The 22,187-nt window shown below is 37.5% G+C and overlaps 1 protein-coding gene across 1 annotated transcript in view; it reads right to left on the reverse strand.

Annotated features, from left to right (window-relative positions):
• Positions 1-3,142: 3,142 nt before the first annotated feature.
• Positions 3,143-22,187, reverse strand: part of LOC107739294 (cadherin-4-like) — a 238,594-nt gene continuing 219,549 nt past the window's right edge. Inside the window, exons 11-18 of the mRNA XM_016551374.1 lie at positions 13,399-13,584; positions 12,212-12,465; positions 9,417-9,559; positions 7,591-7,827; positions 7,079-7,312; positions 6,070-6,209; positions 5,758-5,922; positions 3,143-4,080 (exon numbers count right to left, since the gene is read on the reverse strand). Of these exons, the coding sequence (XP_016406860.1) occupies positions 3,874-4,080; positions 5,758-5,922; positions 6,070-6,209; positions 7,079-7,312; positions 7,591-7,827; positions 9,417-9,559; positions 12,212-12,465; positions 13,399-13,584 (1,566 nt within the window). The 3' untranslated portion in view covers positions 3,143-3,873. The remainder of the gene's footprint in view (positions 4,081-5,757; positions 5,923-6,069; positions 6,210-7,078; positions 7,313-7,590; positions 7,828-9,416; positions 9,560-12,211; positions 12,466-13,398; positions 13,585-22,187) is intronic.

Raw genomic sequence — 22,187 nt, forward strand, 5'->3', positions numbered from 1 at the left:
TTAGGGCTTTTGTATTTGCACATTGTAATGGTCAGTTTTTCTTTTCTTCTTTTTTTACACTGTAAATTCAAAAAAAAAAATTCAGTTTACTTAAGTTACATACTGATTTGCTACTGATTGCCTTATTAAATAGTAAATTAGCTAGCTTAATGTCAATTTTGGGTAAAATATACTCTAGAATGTTTACTAATATTACTTCTTTTAATTAATAGTTTTATTTTGTACTACAAGCATCCTAAATACTATTATTCTCAGCACGGATTTAATCTTCTATTTTAAGCTACGGAGGCTTAAAAAAAACTATGTGCAGTTGGTTTCCAACATTTCATAAAGTTAAGTGAACTTATTTCAGTACAACTAGTACAGAAGGTTTGAAAATCTCAACTAGAGAATTTCTTTAGTCCTACTTTAATCCATTAACTTGTACAAAACATGGATTAAACTTTAGCCTGTACATTCCATCAGCACACTATTCAAAACTTCGTGTTCTACAAAATAGAGCCATAGATTTTCAACATTTCACCCTAAAGACGCCATCTTGTATGATCGCTCTCCGCTTTTCTTTTTGCTCCCTTTTCCTCTCCTCCCTCTTTTCCTCTATTACCACCCCTTCTTGCATCTAATGACACATGCTCTTATAGTTTTGCTCTTTCTTCATCCCTCTCTCTTCTCGTCTGTGGGTAATTAGCAGTGTTCTGCTTGATGAGATTAAAGCAAGGGATTAATCAGAGCACTAATTGATAGACACGGCCGCAGAGAGTTCCAATCCCCTACAGCTCTCACTCTCTCTGGTGTCTCTGCTCACGCTCTCTGTGTGTTGACTTATTGAAACCGCAGAGAGATACTCATACACAATTTTGGTACATGAAGAATAGATAAAACAGAACATGTTCACCTTAGTATGCAATGCGTAACAGAGAAGCAGAGAGAGAGAGAGGGATGCTGCGAGCTGGAGTTGTACTGATTGAAACAAATGGAAGAGCACTGATAAACTGTCAGTATGTATCCGTCTTTAAAATGGGCAAGAGGTTAATAAATGAGATCAAAACCAAATGAGCTGTGGCATGTGCTGTAGAGTCCATGAAACTCCCCTTCATTTTATCACAAATTTCACTGTACTATAAATTCTGTATAAGGGCTGTTAATTTAGTGGTGATTTAAAGCAATTCCACAAAAATTATCATGCACCAAAGTTTCAGTGTTTTTATCATGACAAAATGACAAAGTGGCGCTCATGATGTAAGATGCTTTAAAAAAACAGCAAGTTGCGACGCATCAGACAAAAGTTGTCGAATGCATATTAACATAGACTAACAATTCAAAAATATTGTCGATGGAATACAAGAGTGGATGATCCCTAGGTGTACCTCAGAACTCCATTGTAACTTATTGCAAGGTGATTTCATGATATGGCAATATTAACTTTCATCTGTTTTTCTCGGCAGATATTACTTGCAAAATTAATATATCTTGAAAGGAATGCAATTATGATGTTAAATTGACTGATAGTCCTAATAAAGCATACAACAAAATTACTTGCAAATCGATTGATTCATACTGACATAAATATACATTTTTTGAAAAAAAAACAAAAAAAAAAACTCAGAATTAATTTATGACATTTTTAATCTCATTATCCAACTGTAATTTCATACATTTGCATGCTCTTTAGTTTTAATCCACTCCCAGAGATTCGTCATTAGTGGTGGGCCTTATGTTTTAATTATGCCATATGTCCTTTGAGTGCACTGACCTCTCACTGGGTCATGGGAAAGAACTTCATGGCTCATTTAAAAACTTGAAAAATCTGGGAAACTTTCTATCAGGTAAGTCATCATCACTGGACAGAGTGCTTCGTTATTAATGCTTCTGAAGGTAAACGTGTAGGAGGAGCAGTCATCCAAAGTTATGGTAAGTCAATGTTAATTTAATGGTAATGCATGGAAATCCAGATGTTCTAATGATAATCACGCTGCCATTTTAAAATGGCCTGATTTTATGGCTTAATCAGAAATCCCATACTCGATATATCAGCTAAATTCAATTGTCACTTGATGGCATAATGCAATGCTCACTCATGCCCGGAAAATATTATGACAAGCAGCTGAAAGGAACATGGAAGTAAGAGGGAGAAGAAAAGAGACGTGAACCTATTATGGACAGGACAGAGACCGAGAATTTTCCCTTTTTTTTCCATTAAAAAAAAAAATTTGATTGTTTATTCTCTAAAGCACATCCAATATTTGAGAGGAATGGAAAGAGAAATCAGTTACACTGAATGGTGGAGCAGGCATGATTGTAAGCTTCTCTGCAGTGCAGGTTTAGACCCTTATCCAGGGACAGAACGAACGAGACAGACTTTCTTCAGCACGACAAGACAAAAGAACGCTGCTGCATTTCTCATAGCCAAAGAATAAACATAAAAACCTAAGAAAAAAAAAATACAAAAGACAAACATATAAAAAGAGATTTTAAAAATCCTACAGGATATAGACAAATATACACTCACACACACTTAAAACCAAACGGGCCCAGACACTGTCATTTAACCCAACTTGGAGCTTGAAGAGCAGCAAAGGTTTAAAATAATACTTCAAAAATAAGTATTTTACAGCATTTTAAACATACTTTAATCTTTTTTTGTTTTTTATTTAAAAAATTTTTTTCAGATTATATTTATTTCGTATGGTGTATATTCTTTGCCAACTACTTTTCACATTCTGACCACAGAGGAACAAGTGCGAGAGATTTGAGACATTGTTTTGAAAGAAGTCATGCACGTATAATATTTTCATCAACTTATAAAGTTAGAAAAGGGGAATGTTCAAGACAAAAAAGAAGGTTTCTTCTGATGCAATCCTTTTAGAGTCGGGTTTCTCCAGCCATCACTTTTAGTCTGACTGTCTGGCAACTTGTCATGCCTAAATTACCTTTAAAATTCGGAAAAGCAACACAAAATCGTACACGGCAGGCAAGAGTATGAGCTAAAAGGCATTCTCCTGTAATATTTTTACTTCTTTAAAAAAAAAAAAAAGATCTTGATTTTTTTACACAACCATTAAACAACATAACATTATATGGTCGTGGTCGGTCAAGTTTAAAAACAAACAAAAAAAAATTCAGATTCAGAGAAAGCTCCAATTTCTCAAGGGAAAATTAGATTTCTTAAGAGAAAATGAGTCCTGTGTTTATCAACAAAAGTCTTGACAAAACATTCTCTGTTTCCTTTGTTTGTTTTCCACATAGTAGTCAAAGAGGCGTTCTGCACCGTTGATGCAGGGATGAAAGCAAAGCAAAAGGTAGTCGAGAGGAGCAGACAGGAACGGGGGAGTGTGTGCCCAACAGAAGAAACTTTTCAAAATGGCAACCGACCCTGAGATTGCAGGAGTCCGATACAAAACACACCACAAAAGGCACTTTATCAACAACAGTGCTTCTGTTCTACTGAAATTCAAGTTGAGAGAAAAAGTGTGTGGAACTCTCTTTAGTGATAAAGCGAACAGAAAAACGAGCGTGTGCACCCGTTTTTTTTAATTCCCGCACGCCGAGAGTTCGCTGTCTCCGTCGCAACTCGATTCCATCTTGAGCCTCTAGGCGGTCCGAGAGGAATGACAAAACAACACTGAAGAAATCACAACGTGAAATATTGTAAAAAGCCGTAAAATACTTGTGGATTGCAGCAAAGGTCCAGAGCAGGCTGCAGGGCAATATCCTCCCCTCTCGATGCCTCCGTAGCGTGCAGAGGAACTTTTGTTGAGAGATAATCAGCCCACGTCGGAGGCTTGGCGTACGGCTTCTCAATAAAACATCTGAGAAGCCAATTGTCCCTCCTGGCCCTCTCCGTTCCCCTCCGTCTTCCTCTAGTTCCCACCTTCAGTCCTCTCCCCCTCCTCCGTAGAGGTCTGCCAGCTTTTTGAAGCGAGGACCCCAGTCATTGAGGTAGTCGTAGTCCTGTTCTCCAGAGCTGGAGGAGTCCAGGGAGCTAACGGAGCCCGCTGTGGAGCCGCTGCCCTCGTAGTCAAACACCAGCAGGGAGTCGTAGGGAGGAGCAGTGGGGTCATTATCTGCCGCACGCAGACCCTAATATTAGCGAGAAAGAACATGAGACGAGGCTGTTGGAACAGACGCATACGAAACACTCTAAAAGCCACTGCTGTAAAGTGCTTAAAGAGGTCACATCAGGAGGAATCACATTTTCCTTGATCGTTTGAGATGAAAGACCTTGATGCACTATGAAAACACACTGTAACTTCCTGCTCAGTGAAAAAGATCATTTTTTGAAACTGAGCTGCAAAAAATTACTCATTTTGTGGTTCTTACTCACATCAGGCAGATCAGATGAACACATGTCCATCCACGTTTACTTGTCAATGACTGACCAGAAACTTTGTTTGCCCAGTTCAGTATCGTTAACTTGTTTTTTGGTAAACAAAAGTTGAAAAGAAATAAAGTTTAAACTAAAGTTGAAATAAAATATAGCAAAATAGAAATATTAAATGAAAAACTTAAAACTCAAAATTTAAAAATAAAAAAAATATTAAAAAGTAAAAGTACATTTATTTAAATATAAATATAAAAAAACTAATAAAAATGATAAAAGCATCTCACAACAAAGTTAGAAAAACAAACTAAAATGAAAACTGAAAATATTACAGAAAGAGCTAATTCACAAAATTAATAAATACTATAATAGTATATAAGTATACTAAAATAAAACCAGCACACTCATGGTTAAGAAAATAAGGAGATTATTCCTATTATTACATTTAATGGGTGAATTTCTGTTTATGCTTGTGTGTAGAACCTGTTACTCTGCATATCTTAAAGCAGTGCAAGGTTGGGAAAGAGTAGCTGACGTTCATTTCTAACAGTATTGTTGATCATTTTAATACTTCACACTTTGTCAATTTTCAGCACAGAATTTAAAGGGTTAGTTCACCCAAAAATGAAAATTCTGTCATTAATTACTCACCCTCATGTCGTTCCAAACCCGTAAGACCTTTGTTCATCTTCAGAACACAAATTAAGATATTTTTGATGGAATCTGAGAGCTCTCTGACCCTCCTATTGACAGCAAGGGTACTACCACGATCAACGTCCAGAAATGTATGTTTTCTACGTTGTTTGTACTTTGATTTGAACAAAAACAACGTATCCGTGTGGTGCGGCTGACACTACGGTTGAACCCCTGATGCCACATGGATTATTTTACCAATCTCCTTGCTATGTTTCTGGACATTGATCGTGGTAGTACCCTTGCTGTCTATGGGAGGGTCAGAGAGCTGTCAGAATGCATCAAAAATATCTTAATTTGTGTTCCGAAGATAAACGGAGGTCTTACGGGTTTGGAACGACATGAGGGTGAGTAATTAATGAAAGAATTTTCTTTTTTGGGTGATCTAACCCTTTAATACATTTTCTTCTTGTTTCACTAATAATCTTATTTTGTTCCAGAAATGATTCAGAACTTAATTCCTTTCCCTGCTCAAAGAACATTTCTTTAAGACACAGAAGCCTATTTAACAGACTATTTAATTCTAAAGGTCAGATGGAAGATTCAAATTACTGATGAAAAACAATTTCTGAATGATTTCTGCCAAAATATAAGTGGACATCAGGAAATCAAATTGTTAAGTATGGCTTTCCAATCTCGTTGCAAATTAAAACTGTATTTCTTTCCTATGTCCCTCTGCAGGCATTAGGTGAACCTAAGGCCTAACTAGATTATCTTCATGATAAGAGACAGAGGGAGCATACGTCAATGATGAACTCCCCGATGTCCCCTGGGTGTGGTATCGTGGGCCGGACCGGGTACTGAGATTCTAGGATAACGGGTCTCTCGTCCACTCTCCGCACACCTGCAGGCTTGCTCATTATGTGATCTAGAGACTCGGGCTGCTGCAGCTGACTCAGATCATAGTCCTGCAACAGAAATAAAAATATACCAGTGCACGTCTGAAACAAGGTCAGAAATGCTATTGCAACAGACAAAGAAGCAGCAAACGACTGAAAATGTCAAAACAGCCTTGACTCGACAATCGATATCAGCATGACGTGTGTGACACTGACCTGATCTTCCTCTCCTCCCCCCTCTTCATCATACTTCAGAATATTATCTCTGACGTCATCCTCAGGGTCGATCAATAAGGGTTTTGTCTGACGCTCCTTCTCCCTTCGCTTCACCCACACCACAAAGAACAGAACCATACCTAAAGAAAAACAAACATACAGGGGCGTCATGCACCTATTTTCTAATTTTGAGGGGTCACCAGTGGCGGTCCAGACTCATTTAGTGCCCTAGGCAAGACAAGACATGATCTAAGAAAACAAAACACTTTCTGACGCACACACACACACATATATATATATATATATATACAGTGGGTACGGAAAGTATTCAGACCCCCTTAAATTTTTCACTCTTTGTTATATTGCAGCCATTTGCTAAAATCATTTGTAAGGGGGTCTGAATACTTTCCGTACCCACTGTATATATTGAACTACTAAGTTTATTATTACAATTTAAACTTTTATTTATTTATTTATTTATTTAAATATAATTTATTCTTACGATGGCAAAGCTGAATTTGTACTGCTTGATATTTTAGTGGAATTTTTTTTTCAGGAATCTTTGATGAATAGAAAGTTTTAAAGAACATCATTTATTTGAAATAGAAATCATTTGCAACATAATAAATGTCTTTACTATCACTTTTAATCAATTGAACACATCTTTGCTGAATAAAAGTATTACGTTTTTTTTTTTAATCTTACTGACCTTAGATGTTTGTACGGTGGTGTACATATACTATAATAATACTTTTAATATTATAATACTTTTTGGAAGTTGCATATAAACTTTGATATGGCACATGCATTGAATGGGAATAGCACTTCTGTACATATTTCTAACGAGACTTGCTGAGAAAATGTTGACTGACAGTTCAATCAAAAATGAAATGACGGGTTGAAAGGGTATTAATCACAATTTACTGATGTTGTGAAAATTTGGTTTTGTTGCATTCTCTGATTTAATTATCTCTTCATTTATTATTCGCCTGATCCATCCATCACTTACTGAGCAGTATAATGATACAGATGAGGATGGTGATGATGGCTCCAGTTCCCAGGCCGGCCACAGTCACTGCCCCGATCACAGTACAGTCTCCGTTTTCATCACAGGGACATACCTTCACCTTCAAGACAGAGGTGTTGGACAGGGGAGGGTTTCCTGAGTCGGAAACTAAAATGGGAACTCTGTACATGCCTGCCTCCAGGTACGGGATCCGCAGTTTCAACTGGGCATAATTACCTAGACAGAGATAGAAAATTAAATCCCAAATTAAATATTTGGCTTTTATATTATCACTGTATTAGGGCCAAAGTAAATTATTTGAATATTATCTGGAAACTATATTTACATATTAAAAGAATATCCTTTTTCTATCCATTATTAACGTTAGATGTATTAACCTGAAGGGAAACATTTTAATTGACAGTAAAGGCATGAACTGAAGTCAAAAATGACCCGTTGAAGTGGTAAAAGCCTTGAATACTTTCAATTTGTAATATGTAAACTCCATGTCTAACCATTGAGGCGTGAAATGGTCCAGTTACGGCGGGCAGAAGAGGGGAAAGAGGGCAGCTCAAAGACATATGGGCCAGCGTTGGGTTCGGAATCTAAATCCGAGGCTGTGATGTTGACTGGATACCCGTGTCGTGACCTCTCGCAGACCAGAGTCTCTTGAGGAACTAGGACAGGCATGTTGTCGTTCACATCTATCAAATAAATCTGGAGAGTACCGGTTCCTGTGGCAGGAGGGGAACCTATGAGACAGAAAGAGGATAACGACAGTCAGGGGTAATGGTCGTAAAGTTCATGTATTTGTCCTGAAAACTCTCAATTGTGTCAGAAATAAGAAATGATAACTGCACGTAAATATTTCACACAGCCTTTTTCTCTTTAATAGAGCTAGGCTCTCTCAGAGGACAGATATGTGTAATAACTTTGCCTGAAGAAACAGACACATCTGCTCCCTACGGTTGTGTGTGAATCAAAGACAAAAACACACTGTACAAAGGCCAGATATATACCTACTTGCTCTCCAAACAATCTGCCATCACAGGTGAGAGGCATTTGTGGAAAACGGCACGGTATCATTCCCAAAGCTCTGACTGAGTAACAGGCTAGATATTAGAAAGATTGATTCTGTCAAATTCTGTTATTAGAAGGTCCAATATGAGTCTAAAATACAACCCGTCAACCCTGGGCATCTGTATCAACTGCTAGACAAAACGCCAGTCGCCAGTACATGTCATTAACTAACTGCATGATTTTTACTATCCTAGAACTGTACATCACCTTGACATAGTCACCATTGATAAACTACTCCTAAATGTAATGTAGAAACCTTTTATTTCATAATATGTAGCATTGGAATGTCTGAGTTATCTTAGTGAATCGGTTCACCCTTAATGATTCTTCCTCAGATGTATCTTTTGAAAGTCTGATTCATTCTAGTGAATCAGTTTGTTCGACTGTCCAATTTCTCATGTAGCATTTGATGGTCCTAAAGGTGGTACTAATTTATTTTAGTGAATTGGTTTGTTGAACACTTCATGTAAATAAGCATATTAAAAAACGATTCAAACATTGAAGTCACTGTTCTATGTTTTTGACACAGTTATGTAAATGTGTGTGAATCTTTTCAAGCTTGATACAGTCACTCTAATTATCCGTTAATTCAAAACCCCTCTTTTTTTTCCATAAACAACACAACAAAATGATTAAATAATTGTTTGTAGCAGGTAGTATAGCTACTTAACGATTCTTCAACTTCAATTACTTTAAAATATGATTAGCTTGTAGTTTTGTAAGTTAGTGTGCTCAACACTGGTGAGACAGTCCCTCATCCTCAAAAACCATGATCAAAACTATGAGTTAAATCAATTCAACCTAGATTACATTAAATATGGGTTCACTTGTGACAAGTATAACCATTCATTCCTATTCATACCAACTCCTCCTGAGGTGTTCTGATGGTGTGAAGCAACTCCCTGTGCTAAACAATGTAGTCTCTCTATTTAAGAAAGTTTCTGTAAACATGGAGAAGCAAATCAACTGTGATTGGACAGCAGCTTTGTTGGAACACTTTCTTGGTTGAATAGAGCAAGAGAATGAAATTCAATCAGAGTTGAAAAATGCCCCAGTGCTGATAGGTTATGAATCGATAGGCTGAGAACAGCTTTTTTGGCTCTGTGGGACAAATTAGGTTCAAGCTAACCAACCTTTCTCCAAATTGACCTAACTAATCGTTTAAATCCATTTTAAATCCAAATCCATACACAACACCTTTAATGCACCGATACTCACTTAAAGTTTTGATTTCGTTGAAACTTTCCCCCTCTATTCTTACCGTTGTCCACGGCCAAAAAGGTTGCTTCATATACATTTTTCTTCATATACGGCGATTCACGGTCCAGCACCGCTGTGGTGGTGATCCTTCCATTGGTCCTGTTGATTTTCAGCCAGTTGGCTGGATCTGACAGTTTGGAGTACCTGAAGGCCAAAAGCATTCGTTCATCAGATTACTCCGGATAAAAATCCATAAGCATCCGAAAGACGCGGCCATAGAGCTCAACATTCAATCATAATTTATGCTGTAACAGTATGGCTGTGGGTAATAATGTAGAACTCTGAGATCATCAATCCATTTAAATGCTGTTAAAATCATATTTAGTCTGTTATGAGGATATAGCATGTGGATTATTAAGATATGTCCGCCATTCAGTCACAGCATGGGCTCTGTTCTGATCAATGGATCTGCACAGAAAACGGCGGAAACATTTACACTCAATCAAATCACAGATGTGACACATAATCTTTCTTCTACATATTATTGGGTAATATCTCAGGCTTCTGCGCTATTAATCCAAAACACTAAAGTTAAAAACAGTTACAGCCTATTTATCTGCCAGACCAGGTTTCAAAGTTGGCAAGAATGCATATATTCGCTAATGGTGTTTGATTATTATCGCAAATTATTTCAGTACTGCTAATAATCAAGCCCACACTGAATCTATTTGTTTGTTTGTTTGTCAGGGTCTTTTGTTTGCTCAGCACTTCCCTGTAACTTATTTGAGCCTATAACATTGATAGATTCGGAGAGCGAGAGCGCCACAGTGTGGACTGTATTGATTGGACCGTTCCTTGCACACAGTGATCCATGGAGCAAGTCTAGTGAAGGTCCCCCGAGTGTGTGAGTGAACTTGCAGGGAGGCAAACTTTGGATCAATACTTCAAGCTGGCATCTTGCCCGCACACTTTTGAGTCATGAAAAAAAAGAAATGGAGAGAGATCAAGCGTGAACAACTGATAGAGAGAGAGGGAGAGACACAATAGAAACAGCAGTGTGGGGAATGGTTCGGCTCATTACTCGATGACCGTTCACCCTATTGCTTGGCAACCCAGGCACAACCAAGGGACTAGAACAGGAGAGAGTCAATTAAAAGCATTTAGCTGCTCCCAGGGGTGCTAATGGTGTGAACGATACGTGCTACATCACTTGACATGCAGCACAGTATGGAAATTGCATGTACTTCTGACGTTCGCTTACAAAGTCAGGGGCTGACCTGCACCCGAGAGTGATGGATTTGTTTTAAGCCTGGTTTCTATAAAAATGGCTCTTAAACTCACCAGTCAAATAAAGTCCTCATAGATTTATGGGAATTTTAAAACTCAAGCATGATTCAGCAGAAAATTGAAAAGTGAACAGAGTGGGTAGAATATACTAGACTTTATGTGGCGGACATCAGGTTGATTTCCTATTCACGTGTGTCACTCAGCTAATGAGAGATTTATGTAAGTGATCAATAGCAATTGCTGAGTCAATCGATTATTCAATAAGACTCTGAAACTAATTAAAAGCATTTAAGTAACAGTACTGTTGTTAAGAGACATATAGATTAGAAAAATTAAGCTTTCAGGCAATGCAGTGTATAACTGTGCACTTATATGTAGGTCAATAATGTAACACTTTTTTTTGTCTTATTCTAAATATGTTAGTAAAAAAATACATGAATGACTGCAATGTACAGTTGTGGTCAAAATTTTACATACACTTTGCAGTATCTGCAAAATGTTAATTATTTTACCAAAATAAGAGGTGAGTGAGCATTTGAACTTTTTGTAATAGTTGCATGTAAGTCCCTCAGTTGTCCTCAGTGTGAAAAAATGGATCACAAAATCATACAGTCACTGTTGGAAAGGGTTCAAATACGCAAAAGATGCTGGAAAACCAAAGAATTTGTTGGACCTGAAGGATTTTTCTGTAGAACAGCGAGCAGTTTAACTGTTCAGGACAAACAATGGACTCATGAACAACCATCACAAAAAAAACCCAGCTGTGGATTATCCAGTTAACAACACAGTATTGAGAATCAAGCGTATGTAAACTTTTGAACGGGGTCATTTTATAAATTCAACTATTATTTTCTCTTGTGGACTATATGTAAATGTCTTTTATGTAAAATATCTTATTCAGGTCAGTACTAAATAAAATAACACGCATTTTGTATGATCCCTCTTATTTTGGTAAAATAATTAACATTTTGCAGATACTGCGAAGTGTATGTAAAGTTTTGATCACAACTGTACATCTATGACATACATATTCAACATGTGAATAAAAATACATTTAGATTTTTTTTGTGGGGCTTAATAAACTATAACTGCAACAAAGAAAAAACTACATAATAATAACATTATTATTATGATTATTATTATTGTTATTATTTAAAACAGCAGACTCCTGACATTGTGACAAGGTCATAAACTAAAAAAAAAAGAAAAATTTGAATGTTTTTGTTTTATTTTTTATAATGATTAGCATATATACGCTCAAGTGCATTTAGTGTATAAGAAAAATGTATGACATTTTACTTAATGGTTACAACACTTGACATTTAATCACCACATGACTGAAAATGGTATAAATATTTTTCAAAAATGTATGAAAACAACTTGAAAATTAAAGGGAACATTGATAATAACCTGGCACCTTTGGACTAAACTGAATTTTTTTGTCACTGATCTGTGTGTGTGTTTGAGGGAGTAAGAACATAAATGATTGACATTTACGGTCGCTCAGAAAGATTGACATCCTGAGTTTCAAACAGACAGACAAAAGCACCCGCTGTCATTCCTCTCTACCTGATAGTCTGCTGGATGAAGCGGTCTGGATCAAGTGCGGCGAAAGTAGCGAGGGTTGTGTCAGCAGGCACTCCCTCTTCAAAACGGATGATTTTAGGGTTGGATGGGAAGACGGGGGCCTCGTTGATATCCAGTACTGTGATTGCAACAGCAGCAGAGGAGGACGGTGAGGAGGGGATCCCGCTGGCCAAGTGAGCTTGGTTTGAGACCACCACCATCAGCGTGAAGGCGTTGTTCCTCTCATAGTCGATCGGCTTCACATATGCACAAAAACACGAAAGTTCCTTCAGCTTTCAAAGAACTTGATTGTGCTCCAATAATAGGAAGGTGATTTTAGATTTGGTAACATGAGCAAGAGGCTGTTTTTTTTTTGTTAGAGGAAACATGATTCAATGAAGCCATTCAATGAAACTGCAAAACCCATTTCAATTAAAGCCATTAAACTAACTCTTCACTGTCAAGCTAAATGAGACTCCAAAAGTGTTAGAAGAGGAACAGAAAGTGACTTAAGTTTGAGATAGGAGATGAAGTGAACCCTAGAGTAAAGGTTAAAAGGAGTTGACGAGGAGAGTATGAGAGGATCAGCTGTTCTATGGGTAGAAATGTGGTGTACCGAACCGCATGTGACTGTGAAAGCTGGGTAACACTTCCAAAGAGGCTGAAATACATTTATGCCGAAGGCTTCAATCACTCTCACTCTCACTCTCACACACACACACACACACACACACACACACACACCATGCAAATGGCCAAGCAAAGTGAGCAAAACATATGCATACTTGTCTATCACTCAGTATGAGTCAACCCATTCAAAAATAATGTGTCAAAAATTCATTGTAATACTGACAAATAATTCACTTCAATGAATAATTGAGACATAATAAATTCAAACTGTTTTTAGCAGCTTAAAGTATTGTTTTTACCATTCCTTAAATTAAATAAGTTTTAATAAGAATAAAGTATTGAGGTATGCTGAGGAAAGGTTTTAGTTGTAGTAAATGATAATGTCATGATTTCTCGTTAATTTCTAGTGGAAATGATGCCGTGATGGGATAGAGGACAGAAAGTGAATGAGAGTGTTCAATGTTTATGCAGAGTTAAAAATCAAAAGATCAGCAGTCTGAGAACCACGAATAATGTTTCGTGTAACATTATTAACTGCCAATGTAACTGGATACACCCACCTTAACCACTATGACCCTGCCGTCATTAGTGATCTCATCGGTGCGTATGGCGAAATGGCCCATTTGATCTCCTCCTGTAATCCTATAGACGGCATTCCAATTGGGTGTATGAGGCTGATCCTTGTCTCTGACTGTCAAATTGGCCACCACCACACCCACAGCGTTTTCCGGGACCTCTCCTTGGAACTAAGAACAAGAGAAGACACAAACAAAATGAGACACTAAAATTATTTTACAACAAATTGATGTGTGTGTGTGTGTTTTAAACATACAGTAAACTTAATGTCCAAAAAGTATTCGGGCAGTTAAAAATGCACAAACAAAAAAATACAGAAAAAATTCAAACAGAATATATCACCGTGGGTCCAGCTGATTCAAAGTTAATTGCAAAAAAGTGAAGATGTCATATGTTTGAACATTTCTGGTTTGGTATTTTGTTTCTACTGCAATGGAATTCATACATTTTAGGTTACCAAATACTTGGGAATAATTGGGGTCAATCTATTACAGGGAAAATTGACTTGGAGGAACCTAGGGTTCAGTGGCCTGCTCAAGGCGCAATGGTGATTCTTCATGGGTTATTACCAAACAGTTCCTTGAGGGCTTTGTTCTCAGACTTGTCAGTTTTTTGGGATGGCCCCAGAGTATCGCAGTAGTTCAAGTTAGCATTACAGACAGTGTAAGGGGTAAGTTTTGGATCTCATTTGTTACACATGAACGAATATCACACTCTACTAGCTATACCCACAGCCCAAGGTGCAAATGTGCGGCAAGCTGTAGCACACAAACACAAGCTCATTACGGCAGAGTAATCTGCTGTTTAAAGGGGTTATGAAGTGTGTCCGCCAGATGCTGTTTACAGTAATGGCATCACCATGCAGCAGAGACTACAGCCAAATACACACTGCTACATTCTCAGTAGAGACCAGTGCTCCAGTAAAGGCTATTCTCTAACTGTAGCTTCTTATTATTTAAAGTAGTTACACTGCGGTCAAGCTCCTTGCTACATTAAAAAGTAGTTAGCTTCACTATAAGCTACTAACAAAAGCTACTACATGAACTAATTAGCTATTCTTAAAGTAATTAGCTACTTGATAAAGTACTTTGACACACTACAAGGCACAAACAAAAGCTACATACGAACGAGCTATTTTTAGACTAGTTAGCAAAATAAAAATAGTTATACTAACAGCTACTAACAAGCAAACACAGAATAATTAGATGTTTTTAAAATAGTTAGCTACTTGAAAAAAAAGTAGTGTGCTGCTCTACAAGATACTAACACAAGCTACTACTAATAAGGACTAATTAAAGTAGTGACAAAATTAACAACACTAAAAGCTAGAAACATGCTAACAAGTTACAATAGCTACTTACAATAGATATTCTTAAAGTAGTTAGCTACTTGAAAAAGCAATTAGCTACACTACAAACTACTTACGAAAGCTACAATACTAATAAGGACTAATTAGCTATTCTCAAAGTAGTTAGATACATGAAAAAGTATAGTTGCTACACTACAAGATACTAGCAAAAGCTGCTATATTAACAAGGATTATTACAAAGTTATTTTTAAAGTAGTTAGTGACATAAAAGGTTAGCTTCACCCCAATCCACTAACAAGCAAACCAGATATTCTTAAAGGGGTCATATGATGTGATTTCAATTTTTCCTTTCTCTTTGGAGTGTGACAAGCTCTTGGTGCATAAAGAAGATCTGTAAAGTTGCAAAGACTAAAGTCTCAAAACCAAAGAGATATTCTTTATAAAAGTTAAGAGTCAGCCACACCTACCTAAAACGGCTAGTTCTAACACGCCCCCACATGTCTACGTCACGATGTGGGAAGATTTGCATAACGCCGCCCAAATGTTCACGCAAAGAAAGAAGGCGTAACTTTTATTCTCGCTGTAGTATTGTTGCTGCCGCCATGTCGTGAAGACGCTGTGTTTTGTTGTGAAAGCGAAACTACTTTGTTTGGCCTTCCAAAAGAGGATGATATCTGCTTTGTCATGCCTAGAGCTGATCTGTGCTGGTCGCTGAGGAAATACATCAACTTCGTGCTGTGGATTGCCGGATCGGCTTTCACCTTGGACGAAGCGTGGAGTCCAGCCCGTCACATGTGGTTGCCGCAAGCCCACCGGCCGCTCCTTCATCGAATCCGCTGGCCGCGCTGTTCTCAAGCCCACCGCCTCTGCTCACTCAGCCCGCTGGCCGTTCCTCACTCTAGCCTCCGGCCTCCGCTCACTCTAGGCCGCCGCCGCGTGTGACACTGTGTTTCGTTGTGAAAGCGAAACTACTTTGTTTGGCCTTCCAAAAGAGGACACGACTAGAAATCAGTGGTTAAGTTGTATTTACAACACTGTTCCAGAACACTTCAACCCAAATATTCAGATGTGTCCAGCGCATTTTATGGAGGACTGTTTCCTGATCCTGGTAGAGCAGACTACAATGCCGGCTGTTCTGACTCAAAGACTGTAAGTAAGTTTTTTATATTTAAAGAATTTGCCACTGACGATTCAAACGCGAGTTTTGAGCAGTGTAGAGTAGCACTTGTTGTTTGTCATTTCTCCGATCACAAATGCAGACATGGTTTTATGTTTACGCGGCGCGATGCAACACAACACGTAAAAAGACAGTATAAGACATTATAATCCGTATTTATGTCCCCACTGGATGCAACAAATGCCTCGTTTGTAATGAGTTTTCATGTTTTTGAATCGTTGCTCCGGCTGGACAGGGCATCACAGTATGGTAAGGGGTGTAACATTTCCGTCACACGCTTGAGGTATTCGGCCAAATTCGCTGGATAGCTGGCCAATCAGAGCACACCTCGCTTTTCAGACCGATGAGCTTTGTAAAAATGCCCCGCCAGAAAGGCGGGGCATAGAGGAGAAACAATAATGTACAGTATGTGGAAAATAATGTGTTTTTTTTACCTTAAACCGCATAAACACATTTCATTACACCAAATACACAAAATAATGCTTTTTTTAGCAACATCATATGACCCCTTTAAAGAAGTTAGCTACACAACAAGCTACTAACAAAAATAAACTACATTGAAGCTATGTAAATAGACAGCATTTAAAAAAACTAAAACAAATTATGCTTAAAATGCATGTCTACCATATTAAAAATAAATTTACACCCAATGCAAAAAATAAACTTCTAACAACACAGTGTTAAAACTATGATGAACTATAACTAAATGTAAATGTCACAGGGACTACTGAACAGTGATTCTTCAGGAACTTTTTTTGAATGTTCATTTAACTGAGTCATCCAAATTAACCTAATGAACGTCTTTGATTAATGTACGAGTTTGCTCAATTACAAATGTCACTGATTGGAAAAAGTAGCTCATTATGTGTTGTGAAATTTCTGAAAAATTTAATTATTAACGGCGCTATATTTACTCAGAAACTCCCCAACACTGGCAAAGACGCTTACACATATACTTCAGATACTTAAAATAAAATAAATGGTTTATTTTCATGGTTTATTGGTTCAAAATCGTCAAAACGAGAGAATGATGAGAGACAGCGACAGAGCGAGTAATATCTACTGGCTATAGTGATGAAAACATCACAGGGCCGTCCCGTCTCTCCGGCTGCACGCTGTCTGGGATGCACAGCTGCATTTACTGATAAGCAGAAAAACACTCTGTTGAGATCAAACAAATGTGCTGTGTCCCTTCCAGGACGGGATGCAAGAGACCAGTAGAAGACAGGACAGTAGAAGACATGATTGAGTGACTGATTGATCTGTGCAAAATCAGAGTCCCATTTTTCTATAGGCTACTGCTTCCAGTTTGATGAAAAAAATCCTCTGGAGGCTAGTTCAATAAGATTTTGAAATTGTGTGTATGTGTGTGTGAAGGCGTGCTGCATGTGTGTGTACTGTCAAAAAGAAGAGGGAAGGAAAGTGATACTTGTTTATGATTTGTGGATTACTGAGGGGGGAAGTTAAGTGAGAAGAAGTTCAGAGGATAGACAAAGTTAAATTTCTTATTTTCCCTTGGTGTTTTGGAACCAAGGCGACATTTAAGCCACATTCTCTATAAATATACAGTATGTAAAGAAATCATTAATTACAAAAACCTTGAGTATCTCATTGGCACCATATTAGATGTAGTAGTTTGATTGTACTTAAAGACAGAAATGATCTGTGACAGAAATGAATTAATTAGAAGAAGAGCTGTTGGAAGAGCTAAAGATATTCATTACTAGTAACACTATTCATAATTAATGACAGGCTGAGTGTGTTGCCCAGTATTCATTTTTTTTAATATCACTTCAGTCAAGAGTTTACATTTGAATTTTTGTAAACAGCTCAGTCTGGAAACTAAAATAAATAAATAAACAAATACAAATCAATCATATCAAACATAAAGGTTCTTTGGTTTGTTGAAATTTTTAAATTTATTTTTATTTAAATAAATAATCACAGAAGCCCTAAAGCTCATTGTGCTGAGTTTAACTTTCTTTCAACTTCCAAAGTTATTCTGACTTACAGTAGTAAAACAACCCTAAATCAATGTGTGTTATATATTTGTTGAATGATTATACATCACAATAATGTCAAAAATGTTGATGCTTATAAATGTATTCCTGGGCTTCTGCAATAAGTAAATAAACAAACAAAACAAACAGTACTAGCATCTATGGTGAGAGATTCGGAGAGTATATAAAAGTAAAAATAGAGACTAGAGAGAAACAAAAATCTCCACAGTGAATCAAGATGAAAAACATTACTACAGAGATGTGATTTTATGGCATTCTAAAGAAAACAGATCCATACCATCACAGCACATAAACATTAATGCCTCGGATTGACTATAAAGCCTGTGGTATATTTATGCTTTTTCCCGTGGCAATGAACTCTCAGGTCCATTGTGTTCATCATCTTCATCATCATTATAACTATCATTATAGTCATCATGGTGCTTCAAAACAGAGAGTGATCAGTTATATCTTAAACGCAGTACTATTTTGCTTTACTCTCAAGAAGCGACAACTCTTTCCATATTCATGCAGTTTTTACATGAATAAAACATGTGGCCGTCTTCAAATTGGAAGCGATATATCTGCTAGGTTTACACCCCTCTCAAGCAATTTCGCTTAATTAGCTTGCTTACGTTTCTGAGGGTCTCCTACGGCAAGATGTATACTGCTTCATGCCTCTGTCAAATGCATATAATCACAGAACATTTCTACCCTGCTCGACTCAGTCTGTGTGGGTGAATGAGAGAGAGAGAGAGAGAGATAGGATGGATGAAAAACAAAACAAATTAGTTCTAGCACATAACTCATGAATTCTGCTCAAAAGATGGTCCGTATGTGCGTCTGTGTCTGTCACAAGCATGCAACTGGAAGAAGCACAAGCCCAATTCCATGGCCCAAAGCCATAAAACGTCAATGAGAAGTTGATTCCGACGTTCATATTCTCAGCTTTAAAGCTTTACTTTAATGAAATGTTTGTCTGCGTTTAACCAGCAAAGCACGTAGTGACGAATTTCAGACACTTACGAGCAAGTCAATTTGCTGTCTGCCTTTCACCGTCAAGGTGTTTGATATTTTTTGCTCTCTCTTTCTTCCTAGTGTACTATTTCCAAAAAAACTGATTCAGCAAGTCTTTCACAAACTGCTGACTGAATCAACAAACCTCTCACAAGTGTCAGGTCGAACGAGGCCCGCCGTAAACCAGTTGTGGGTAATTTTCTCTCGGCTCAGTGATATGTGACTGAGTGTTTGTTATTGGGAGCGAGAGCATGTGCTGAGTGTGGGACTTAATTGCTGGTGTCATCTGGGTTAACTTGCTCTGTTAGGACCTGTCATACACATTGAGCTAAGACAAGACAACCCAAACGCTGGAGTTGTTCTTCTGCTGCATCGTATAATTACAGACGCTGCGATGGACAAGGACGTGCACGCTAGAGCGCTCAAGCCTGCGTGGAAGAAAAAAAAAACTCAATTTCACAAAGTATAAAGAGTAATCAAGTGGGTGGATGAGCAATGAGTTCATTTGATTTTAGTCTTGCTTTCAATTTCACTCTGTTTTCCCTTCACTGTTCATTCAGATAGAGAAAGTGTCTAATGCATGGATGAGAGAGTCTGAGTGTGTATTGCATTGAGGAGGTGTCACAGAAAAGATAGATGGAGGTCTGTCTGCTTCCACTATGGGCGCCTACACCCCTGTCAGCTCATCACATCTTAAGCCCACCAATAACAGCATCCAAACGCTCGACACACACTGAGAGACCTGTCCACAAGCATCTAGTCCTCAAAAACAACATTTGAGAATAAAATTACACCAATTAAAATGAAGAGCAAGACCGTCTGATGCCAGATGATAGATGTCATACTGATTCACTAAGTATCGTTTGGCCTTCAAATAAATGTTCCAGGTAGAAAAAAAAAAGTGTAAAATAATTCAGAATGCTTCAGCATCAGACGGCGTGGCAGAGGCCCGGGGATATTACTTAATGAGAGAGAGAATGCAAGGGCACCAGAGATGAGCGCTGTGAGAGAGCGATAAAAGAGGGATGGCAGATAGCAGTAAATAAATGGAAACGGAGAGAGAGATAGACACCAAAAGCCAGAGAGAAGGATCGAGGGAAGGAGATAAATGGTTAAGCGAAGAAGGAAAGAGAGAGAGATGACGACTGACAGAAACAAACACTGGTAAATGTGGGAAGAGAGGTATAGAGATACAGAGATAAAGAAAACAGGAGATGGAGGATATAGGAGATGGAGGAGAAAATAGAAAAAAAAGAGTGGATGAGAAGGGATTTGAAGCCAGATGCCTGAAGAGAAACTAAAATCACCTACGGGGCAGAACTGGCACTAAGACAGGAGAAAGAGAGAGAGAGAGATCACACCTGATCACACATCTCTCTCATTCCCTACACCCTCCATTTCACTCCATCTCTTCCCTCATCACCTCCCAGAATTCATTACTTTTAGTGAATCTCTCTTTGTTTCACAGCTCCAGGAGTTTTCTCCAGCTGCCAGACAGTATTGTGTGAATTAAATGAATATCAAGACATTGTTCGAATTCAGAAATCAGGGTATCGAGGAGTGGATGAGTCCAAACAGGCAGACTATAGCTCTGTTCCAAAAACAGTGCCAATCTTACAAGGCAGTGTCCTAACCGTCATGGCACCTTTACATGAGCGGCAACTATCAGTGCCATACAAATTGAGATCTGGCTTACAATTGCAGATATTTTATATAGAATTTGATGTTAGCAGAATGATACTCTAATAAGCATACAATAAAAATATTGGGTAAAATAATCTTATAGGAGAGACACTACAGGCAAAAACATTGTTTTGTCATGCTCTGGTCAGTTTTGAGATTTTGCGTTAAAAGCTATTAGGCTTTTCATAAATGTGTCAGACTAGTGGGAAGAAAATATTCAAAATACACGTTTGTGTTCATTTTATTGACCTTTATCTATTTGTGTCTGTAGATTTCAATTACAATACATACCTTTAAAGGCTATTTTCTAAAAATGAGCAGAACTTGCCTACAGCAAATTTGACAGTTTTATTTTTATCTACAGTCATGGCCAAAAATATCGGCACCCTTGGTAAATATGACCAAAGAAGGCTGTGAAAATTAATCTGCATTGTTAATCCTTTTGATCTTTTATTTAAAAAATTCACAAAAATCTAACCTTTCATTGGATAATAAGAATTTAAAATGGGGGGAAATATCATTATGAAATAAATGTTTTTCTCTAATACACGTTGGACACAATTATTGGCACCCCTAGACATTCTTATGAGTAAAATATCTCTGAAGTATATTCCCATTCATATTCACAATTTTGAGCACTCCAGGGTGATTATACACCCTCCATTTCACTCCATCTCTTCCCTCATCACCTCCCAGAATTCATTACTTTTAGTGAATCTCTCTTTGTTTCACAGCTCCAGGAGTTTTCTCCAGCTGCCAGACAGTATTGTGTGAATTAAATGAATATCAAGACATTGTTCGAATTCAGAAATCAGGGTATCGAGGAGTGGATGAGTCCAAACAGGCAGACTATAGCTCTGTTCCAAAAACCTAATCTTACAAGGCAGTGTCCTAACCGTCATGGCACCTTTACATGAGCGGCAACTATCAGTGCCATACAAATTGAGATCTGGCTTACAATTGCAGATATTTTATATAGAATTTGATGTTAGCAGAATGATACTCTAATAAGCATACAATAAAAATATTGGGTAAAATAATCTTATAGGAGAGACACTACAGGCAAAAACATTGTTTTGTCATGCTCTGGTCAGTTTTGAGATTTTGCGTTAAAAGCTATTAGGCTTTTCATAAATGTGTCAGACTAGTGGGAAGAAAATATTCAAAATACACGTTTGTGTTCATTTTATTGACCTTTATCTATTTGTGTCTGTAGATTTCAATTACAATACATACCTTTAAAGGCTATTTTCTAAAAATGAGCAGAACTTGCCTACAGCAAATTTGACAGTTTTATTTTTATCTACAGTCATGGCCAAAAATATCGGCACCCTTGGTAAATATGACCAAAGAAGGCTGTGAAAATTAATCTGCATTGTTAATCCTTTTGATCTTTTATTTAAAAAATTCACAAAAATCTAACCTTTCATTGGATAATAAGAATTTAAAATGGGGGGAAATATCATTATGAAATAAATGTTTTTCTCATATAAAAAACCAATGTGCCAATGTGTATTAGAGAAAAACATTTATTTCATAATGATATTTCCCCCCATTTTAAATTCTTATTATCCAATGAAAGGTTAC

The sequence above is a fragment of the Sinocyclocheilus rhinocerous genome, unplaced genomic scaffold (assembly GCF_001515625.1).
Source record: "Sinocyclocheilus rhinocerous isolate Xijiao unplaced genomic scaffold, SAMN03320098_v1.1 scaffold14, whole genome shotgun sequence".
Lineage (NCBI taxonomy): Eukaryota > Metazoa > Chordata > Actinopteri > Cypriniformes > Cyprinidae > Sinocyclocheilus > Sinocyclocheilus rhinocerous.